The sequence below is a fragment of the Alosa pseudoharengus genome, unplaced genomic scaffold (assembly GCF_046254945.1).
Source record: "Alosa pseudoharengus isolate Yale_2024_CS ecotype anadromous, Long Island Sound unplaced genomic scaffold, YU_APseudo_1.1 YU_APseudo_1.1_scf_21, whole genome shotgun sequence".
NCBI lineage: Eukaryota > Metazoa > Chordata > Actinopteri > Clupeiformes > Clupeidae > Alosa > Alosa pseudoharengus.
The window spans coordinates 19,954,516-19,964,426 of record NW_027468674.1 but is presented as its reverse complement, the minus strand read 5'-3'; the positions used below and the strand labels follow the sequence as shown (position 1 = coordinate 19,964,426).

Here is a 9,911-nt window from a genome sequence, read left to right as displayed (position 1 = left end):
CAATAAAGAAACAGCAAGAGTCCTTTTTTCCTGGGCTTGACAGCTTTATCTGTCTACCTTTTGAGAGGAAGTGAGCTTAGAACAAAGCCTCTCTACCCAGCAGCACAGCGTAGACAATGCCAATGCCTGCCTAATAGACAGGCCTCATCCATCATGGCGCTCAATGGGGCTGTCAACCTGACAGGAAGCATGTCACTGCGTATTACAAGCAAGGCAAGACACCAGGTCCCTCTACAGTAGATTCATGTAGCAAGTACCCCCCCTTTCCCCGCAGAGATGGTCATCTTATAAGAAATTGTTGTAAATGATTAAATGGTTTAAATTTGATAATTAGTTTGGTAATTTGGCTGTTGTTTGGCTATTGGTGTGATATTTAGTTGGACTCACTCTTACTTGTTAGTGACTCGCGGCTTCACAGGCCCTATTGCAGCCATTTAGCAGCTTTTATTTCTAAATGCACCGCCATACACACACATACACACATACACACATACACACACACACACACACATACACACACACACACACACACACTGGTCATCAGCTCTCCCCTCCCTCATTTGTCACTGTTGTTCATTATTTATGAGAGTCCAAGGGCAGGCTGACTGTTGTGTGTGTGTGTGTGCTGTCTGTGTGTGTGTGTGTGTGTGTGTGTGTGTGATGGGACACCACAGCCCAGGCTGATGGAAGTGCAGTAATTGGACTCCGCTGTCGTTTCACCACTCGGGCCGGCCAACATGACGAGACAGCGCATGGGATACAGGGCTGGCGTGTGTGTGTGTGTGTGTGTGTGTGTGTGTGTGTGTGCTGTCTGTGTGTGTGTGCGATTGAGGTTCAGACACTCATAGCATTGCCACCATAGCAGCAGCAGCCTCTGATAGAAGAGATCTCTGTGTGTGTGTGTGTGTGTGTGTGTGTGTGTGTGTGTGTGTGTGTGTGTGCGCACGTGTGTACATGTGCATAGAAGGGGGTTTGAGATACTATGACAGTCTCTTCATGAGGGGAACATGCTTGCATCTGCCTTGCACTTGGGTGATTTAGGCATTTGCTCCCCCCCCCTACAGTTACCCCTACCCTAATACTTCCTGTTGTCCCTCGTAGACGTACTTCAACGACAACATCCTGACCCTGATCCGGACGCTGGTGACCGGCGGCGCCACGCCCGAGCTGGAGGGACTCCTGGCTGAGGAGAACGCGCTGCGTGGCGGCTACAGCACGCCACAGACCCTCGCCAACCGGGACCGCTGCCGCGTGGCACAGCTGGCCCTCAACGACGGGCCCTTCGCCGAGCTGGGGGTGAGCAGCAGCAGAGGCTCGGGTTGGCCAGCTGTGCTGTCAAATCACAGCAGCCAGCCAATGAAATGTTATATATAGTATATATAAATATATATACTCTTTTGATCTCGTGAGGGAAATTTGGTCTCTGCATTTATCCCAATCTGTGAATTAGTGAAACACAAACAGCACACAGTGAACACACAGTGAGGTGAAGCACACACTAACCCGGAGCAGTGAGCTGCCTGCTACAGCGGCGCTCGGGGAGCAGTGAGGGGTTAGGTGCCTTGCTCAAGGGCACTTCAGCCGTGGATGTGGGCATGGGAGAACATGCTCTACCACTTCTCCCGCCCACATTTTTCCTACTGGGTCGGGGATCGAACCGGCAACCCTTCTGTTACAAGCCCGAAGCCCTAACCAGTAGGCCACGGCTGCCTGTTTGCCTGTCAGAAGCTGGCCAATGGGCTGCTGAGCTTCCTGGACCCTACATATCAGAAAGAGATCCAAAATATTGGTTTATTTACACTTGTGATATTTTTCATTTGTATAGAAGTAGATTGACTTTGAATGTTGTCTCTGCCCTCATTGTTTGCCAGGATGGAGGTTGCTATGGTGATTTATTCTGCAAGGCGCTTAAAACATACAACATGCTATGTTTTGGGATTTACCGCCTAAGAGATGCACATATAACTTCACCCACCCAGTGTACCAAGCGGTAAGTCGCTTCCCCTGTTGCGTCATTCAGTACATATTGCAAATAAGTTTGATAACTCTGCATGAATGCTCTACTCCTAAGCTAAGTTTGCATATGCTATGCTATTCCATACTAAGACGGAGATTAAATTTCATTATGGGGTGATGGGTCTCCAGAGAAATTTTGCCATTTTGTTGAGCAGTTCAGTCTTTTTTTTTAATGTATTTTTGATTTTATTTTTTAAATGTCTCAGGTATGTGATCACTAACCCGCCGTACGAGTTTGAGCTGGTGCCGTCGGACCTGATCTTCTGCCTGATGCAGTTTGACCACAACGCGGGCCAGTCGCGGAGCAGCCTCTCACACTCCTCGCACTCGTCCCACACATCCAGCAAGAAGAGCTCGTCCGTGCACTCCATCCCTGCCTCCGCGCGCCCCCCTGGACGTAGCAAAGGCCGTGACCCGCGGGACAAGCAGAAGTACGTGCCTCTCTAAGAGAGAAATAAAAAACCCTTCCTTCCTTCTTTCTCTTCCCCCCTCATCCCTTCCTCCTTCCCTCCCTTTATCTTTCCTTTTTCTCCCACTCTCTTTCTCCCTCCCTCCTTCCCTGCCCCAACCCTAACTAGTGACCTAACCCCTCTTCTGCCCCTGAAACTGTCCTCCTGAATGAGCTGCCAAAACTCTGCCTGTCATCTGGTGGAGACATGCACGTACTGCACACACACACTTAGACTATGAGTGTGTGTATGCGTTTTGGGTGTGTTTTTGTGTGACATGCATGTAATGAGGTGTGTGTGTGTATGTGTGTGTGTGTGAGAGAGAGAGATAGAGAGAAAGAGAGTGTGTGTGTGCGTGTGTGTGTGTGTGTGTGTGTGTGTGTGTGTGTGTGTGTGAGTGTGTGTGTGTGTGTGTGTGTGTCTGTGTGTGTGTGTGTAAAGGTCCGGTGTAAATGCATGCAGAGCCCTAACCCATGCCCAAGCTATGTGCCATTTCGCATGTGATCCGTTGACTGGGAGCCTACTCGTGTGATTTGGGCGGGAGGAAGCCTGTGGGATCAGACACTCGTGTGGAATGTAATTCACTATTACATCATCATCGTTTCAAACAAAAGGACTTTTGTTGTTTCTGCTATTTTTTCTTTCTCTCTTTTTTCATCATAAGGTGAATTTGATTGTTTTGACCAAATAAGTCTGTCATGCTTCAGTTTTTGTCCGTTATTGCTTGTTTTTCTTTTTTGCCATGGAAATAGGATATGAGTTTGAAAACAGACCAGTCTGTATATTGCCTGTAGTCCATTTTTAAGTTCTTATCACGTCCATTTGCACTTAAATTGCACTTTAATCTCCTTAATAATTACTTGTCTTAATTACAAAATCATTAAGTACAGTATCTGAACGACACTGCTGAAGATTCATTGTATGTTGCCTTGGGGCATAGTCTTACATTTATTCAACTAAACATAGCCAGTATTCAGAAAAAAACATATCCAATATTAATAAATCTCAGTAAACATTAGCATAAGGAAAAAAAACCTCTTAAATGCCTTCTACCATTCAGCACTTGAAACTAACCCAGAAAAAATCAACACTAATGGAGATTCAGATTGTCATTATTATTATTATTTTTTTGTTTTTTCTTTGATCAATATCAATAAAATGGTTGTGAACTGTCGTCATTCAGAAGTCACCTGAAGGGAGGGGTTCAATCAAGGTGCTCAGTGACAATAGTGATGGATTCAGTGGCGCATATATCACTTTGATTGAATTCTCTATGAATCTTTTTGAAGCTTGCACCTTTTTAATGCATGTTCTTTTCTCTCTTTTTTTGCATGAGCTCTCCTTGAAAATACTGAAATTGTGCGACTGAATCTTGTGAATAAATTGACAGATACATTTATATCTCTGACAGTTGCTGAGCAGTGTGGAGAGAAATCTCTGGTTAGTATGTGGCCCTTTGACATACTTCTCTGTCCCCTCTCAAGTACTGTAGCTTGTTCTGGACATCTGTTTGCTGTCTCTTTCCCCCCATGGTCTCTGGATAATTTCAGTATTTTAAAGGCTAAAGTGTAGATCTGCCATCCCAATTGCACACCTTTGAATTAACAGTAAAAAATTAAGTCTTTAAATTGCATATACGTGCAGAAATGACCATGGCAACAATGAAAAAATGACATTCCATAGAATGTTGGAATTTTTTGAAGCATGGGCTATCTTTTCTTTTCTTTTTTTTGTGTTCTTATATTTCTCTTCTCATTCCTGTCAACATGTCTAAATGTACATAAGGACGTTTCACGCTAGTGTGCTGACTTCTCAAAGCTGAGAATTAAAGGCATCACAGTGTGAAGTAGCACAATCCTTAAAACAAACAAATACATAAATAAAAATGTTTTTTTGTTAATAAGCATGAGCCGTTCTGATGACTTTTTGTGTTTCCCTGTGTGTTTGGCATGATAATTACCCAGTCAGTGGGTTAAATGTGTATATCCTGCTTTACAGGACCTTGCATGGTACTTCATCTGAGGTCTATTTGGGAAGTGCCCAACCTCTATCCTCAAGTAGTGCTACTGTGTTTCCACACAGCTGAATAAGCATGGATAATAGAATACTGACTTAAAATCAGTGTGATATTGCTTTTTGGTTGGATTCCTGGTTACATTCTCGTTCATTTTAAAGTATGTAAAATTGAACATATTTTAAATATGATCCAAACTCACATAGACTACTTTTCTTCTCTGAAGTGCTACAAGGACGAGTAGAAGGGTCCAAGGTATGACAGTCCCTGATTTGTGCATGACTCTGCATCTGCCATGATACCCTATCATAACCTTAGCGATGCTATGTCTGAAAAGAGCATAGTGGACGGCCGGAGGTCATTTTTCCAACTTACAACCGTTTGCTTTCCTCACAGGGAAGCAAAGTTGCCCGTTGCCCTGTTGTGCCTTTGGTGGGGGGGGGGGGGGGACCACATGCAATTCTAGCATTGCATGTGGTTTCATGTATCCCAAATAATACACAACATGTGAGTAAAAAATAGGTTCAAAAAGGTTTGAAGTGCGTAGAAGTTACATTTCAACCATGGGTTATCCAACTTAGGGTTACGTGCCCCTTGCAACCTCCTCATCTCTTGCATGGCTGGTGCTCCATCCAGAGCATGTGGGTATCAGTTGGTCAGGTGTTGCCTCCCTCTCCCTCCCTTTCTCTCTTTTCTCTCTCTCTCTCTCTCTCTCTCTCTGTCTCTCTCTCTCCCTCCCTCCCTGCCTCTCTGCCTGGGAAGATGCATGAGATGTGAGTAGATGCGTTGAGGCATTATTTAGGCTGGGCAGATGTGAGTGCTACGTAATGTCTCATTCGGAAAGCTGGTCTGTGCTGGCTTGTTGTGATGTGAGGAAATTGTTTGAATGCACACACACACACACACACACACACTCAAACACACATCATCCACCTATAACACACACACAGTGCACCACGTATAATGTATGGTACAGTAAGAGGTTTCATTCCAGTGTAATCTTGCATAAGAAATGATCAAACACTTTTGAGTGACTGCAAGCAATATATAATTGCTCGTGTTGCTTAGGCATGAGTTTATGTCTACTCCTACAAGTCATGTCGTGCTATGACAGCTGTTGGAATTCAGACAAGAACATTTAGCTAATAATTTACTGGCTATTCACTGCTATAGAGTACGGAGCCCAGGAGGTGTCATTGCAATATATATTTGTGTATCGAGAGAATGTGCACTCATTTTACTTAATTGTGTGCATGTTTTACTAAATAGTGCACTCATTTCACTAAATTGTGCTCTCAATTTAGTAAATCATGCACACATTTTACTAAATTGTGCACTCAATTTACTAAATTGAGAGCACAATTTAGTAAAATGAGCACACTATTTAGTCAAATGAATGCACAATTTAGTAAAATGAGCACACAATTTAGTAAAATGAGTGCACTGGATATATACCAAAAAATATCTTGCAATGACCCCTCCCATAATAGAGCAATATATGTCATTCATACATTTATCATATGATCATGCAAGCATGTATATAAAAATATACCAGTCCAGTCTGTTATTCATTTGGAACTGATGTCGATATTTCCTCCCTCCTTTTTTTCTTTTCTCATCCTTTTGTTGTTGTTGTTGTTGTCGTTGTTTTGTTTTCCTCTGTTGTTGTGCGACCGTTTCACAGAAAAGACATGGTTTACAGATGAACCCGAGAATGCCTTCCCCCGGAACATTCAGATCAAACCCATGAACACGCACATGGCCAATCAAGTCAATCAGTACAAACCGACAGGCAACCCCATCCCGACCATCCGAGAAGTGGAGGACGAATGCTGAACTCATGGCTGGGAAAGAAAACCTCAAAGTTAGACAGGCTCAGCAGGTTGACGCACCAGTTAAAATATGGTTCAAATAGCTTCCAATATTGTGTTAATTTTATGACTGAGTACCTGTACAGTGAGTATTATTTCCAGGCTTTTTATAAACACACATTCTGTATCCACGGATAACTACATGTTATATGCATTACATACATGCAGTATATTGTATGGGTATAGACAATCATGTTGAGACGTAGTCACAAGAAACCTATAGATGCGCAGTTTAAGTATTGTCCTCCACTTGTGACCAGCCTCTGTCTTGTGGCCATTTTGTTTAAGTATGACGGTCGTTTTCAGTGTCGAGAGACCGCTAACATGATGAACAGCACATGGTTAACAGTGACATAGCGCTAGATGTGATTCACTGCCTTCCACACTTGTAGGAGAGTTACAGTAGAGTGTGTCAGTAACAGTACAGGATGGTTTTCAAGCTTGTCTATTTGTCCTGTTCAGCTGGTGCATGTTATGTGCCTTAGCCGTCTATATAATATCCTGTGCTAAAGTCCAACGTCCGCATTTACAGTACCATAAATGCAGCTTTTTGTTCATTTTCTTTCAGGCACAATGGCGGTGCCTTTATTGTACACCGGCTGGTTTGTAACGTCACCTCCTTATTTTGAACAGGTTTGCGTATAAACTTTGATCTTCTCTTAAGGAAAATTAGTTGTAGGACTTAATATGAAGTCATAGATTTAAATCTGACGCGTGCGATCGGAAGTGACCCATTGCGAACAAATGAATCTGAATTAACTGCATAAGCAAGCTAAAAAAACAGATGCAGTCAAATCCCCTCATGTGATCGAGCTAACACCAGATGTACAGTTAGAAACTATTCACAAGTCGCAAGTTCTGCTATAAGAGACATGACATAGATAAATTATTAAAATATAATAAATAGTTAGGCGTGTTTCTACAGAGTGCCACGTATTGCGTAAAGTGGGCATTGACAGGACCCTCTTTGGTTGAAGACACTGTCTGGCACTGGGTTGGCATGGGGGCATGAAAGTGCTTGGGTGTTCCCCAAAGCCAACCCAAACACTACCATTTCCAAAAAGGGCACAGAACTGACTATGTGTGCAGCTCAATCACAGACTGGGGATTTTAGTAGGAAGAGTTTTTGCTAAAAAGTATTTTAGATCATCGCAAATTACAAAACATCCACAGTACCAGTGATTTGAACCATTTAATGAAACTGTTTGATGTTCATCAATCAGATGTGTGTACTAATTCTGTTCTTCAGCAGATGGTTCCAAAAATGCAGCTTTTCTGTTTATTTACAACATTGTTTTAATACCAGGAGAACAAACACTCCTGATTTTTGCCTTCAATTGTGGGAATTATGCAGTTTGCCTTACATGCCAAGGGGTAGAGCTTTTTTGCAAAAATATATTCAAAAGACATGTAAATGTGTTCATTTGTACATAACATACAGTATAAATGAATGAACTCCAACAACGGTAGAGCTTCTTAAGAGAGACTCTTTCAAGTCTTGCATCTGAATGTAATAATTTATACTGCTGTCATAATATATTACTGTACATGTGTTGAGGAGCATAATCAGCATCACTCTTTGCATTAGATCTCCTATCAGTCAGATTGGGTCAAAGGGAGTTTGAATGAACTTGAATGTGTGTTTTTTGTCAACTGTAAATGAATGGAAACACTAAAGAACAATACAACTGCATTGAACTGTTTACATTCCATTATGTGCTACAGTAGATGTTGTGAAAGAGATATCTTTTGATCTTAAAAGTGGTTTGTCCTCATATTTTCTCCACAAAAGGAGTATGTTTCAATGTCAATTCATCCTTAATTTACCAATGACATTGGAGTGGTTCTATGACAAGTACTCGTCATGTGACTCCAAGTCGATTCACGTGTACAGTACAACGTTGACCTGACTGATTTCCTATTGCCTGACATGGCCTAACTGGTTTAGCTCTGCCCCAAAATATTGTAATCAATGAATTCAGTGCGTTTCATAGTTGCTTCTGTCTTTTGTGAGTATAGCTCAGTCATTCTCAGTTAAGATACCAGGGTGAATAGCGTTGGCATTCGCAACGCTGAGTTGTGCTGGCACTGAGAACATCCAAGCCTCCTCTCATGCCTCAGTGCCAGCAACGTGCCAGGCGGTGGTCAGACCAAAGAGGGCATCCTGAGAGCCCACTTTAGCGAAAAGTGGCACCAGCGCAAAATTATCAATTGACCTTATTTAAAGCATCATTTATGTTGTTAATTCATTTTTAATTTTTAAGGACAGGTACTTTTTTTGTTTTGAGAATGACTGAAGTACTCATGATTGACACTGAACATACAAACGCTGTAAACTAACATTTCTTTTACTGTTAATTTCAGTGAACTGGTATGTGTGTATGACTCAAAATTGTCCCCTCAAATCATATTCTTGTGTTGAAAAGGACTTTGTTCGTTTTATGTTAATGTCATTAGTTCACATACAAAGAACACAAACAAAAGTCTTAACCAGTATTTGGCTACCTACAGTTGGGAAGGCTTAATTGATATCAGTCAGTAAGCTGTTTGTGTGTTTGTTTGTGTGTGTGTGTGTGTGTGTGTGTGTGTGTGTGTGTGTGTGTGTGTGTGTGTGTGTGTGTGTGTGTGTGTGTGTGTGTGTGTGTGTGTGTGTGTGTGTGTGTGTGTGTGTTTTTGAGTGTGTATTTGTAGAGGGCGAACCAGTCTTGTGATTTTAATTGATGGTTGATGGTTGTTGATGGATTTGACCTTTTTGACATATCATAAGAAATCTAGTGATTATTAGTCTAGCAATTTATTATCTTGTACAAAAAAAAGGTTTGTAAATAACTTGTACATGATTTTCATTTTCTATTTTTTCGCACAATAAAGACGGATGCTCTTGTGCTGTACTCTGGTTCTTCCTGTTGTTATCCCAGTTTTTGACAGCTGCTCTCACCTTCAAATGTGTCAGAAATGCAGCACCTGAAATAAATCCTTCAGATATCCACCTTATTCGTGAGCCAAACATGGGTGTCATCATGACACTTTCCGAAATCCGGTTCTCTATTTCCGGCCAAAGCTGCGTTGTATTGATTTTAAGTTATGGTAGACAGTGACTGATGCATCCTAAGCCATGTAAAAGTAAACTTATACTTTTTCTGTCTATCATATGTTATAAAAAAAAGTCCATAGGCCTAGTGAGTGCAGAATTCTCAACAGTTGAAGAATATTCAAGTTAGCCTACTGAGTTATTATGTAAACAGTATAGACCGGAAACCAGAACGGAAGAAGGTTTCACCCTTCAAAGTGGATACCTGAAAAGGAGACATTATTAAGTTACAGACAAATAAACCTGGGTAAACCCAGGGATGGATTACTGCACGGGCCTACCGGGCCCAGGCCCAGGGGCCCAAGGGGTCAGGGGGCCCTGAAGCCCAAGCCTTTGCATGGAATCATTGCCTCAATATCAACAAATCAGGATGAAGGCTATAAATCTGATTAAATTTAGTATTGGCCATCCCCAAAATGCACCGGAATACAGGAAATCACATCAAAAAAATGTAAACATTTCTGTGGGAG

At 42.1% G+C, this 9,911-nt stretch overlaps 1 protein-coding gene across 8 annotated transcripts in view; it reads left to right on the top strand.

Moving 5' to 3' along the window:
• LOC143137783 (calcium-activated potassium channel subunit alpha-1a-like) overlaps positions 1-9,127 on the top strand; it is a 102,260-nt gene extending 93,133 nt beyond the window's left edge. For 4 of the 8 annotated variants that reach the window (XM_076298103.1, XM_076298102.1, XM_076298101.1 and 1 more), the window contains 5 exons: positions 1,102-1,296; positions 1,872-1,990; positions 2,223-2,447; positions 4,706-4,734; positions 6,164-9,127. In XM_076298103.1, the coding sequence (XP_076154218.1) occupies positions 1,102-1,296; positions 1,872-1,990; positions 2,223-2,447; positions 4,706-4,734; positions 6,164-6,315 (720 nt within the window). In that variant the 3' untranslated portion in view covers positions 6,316-9,127. Of the gene's footprint in view, positions 1-1,101; positions 1,297-1,871; positions 1,991-2,222; positions 4,369-4,705; positions 4,735-6,163 lie in introns of those variants that run through there. The other 4 variants (XM_076298099.1, XM_076298098.1, XM_076298097.1 and 1 more) reach the window with 1 other exon arrangement.
• The last annotated feature ends 784 nt before the right edge of the window (positions 9,128-9,911 follow it).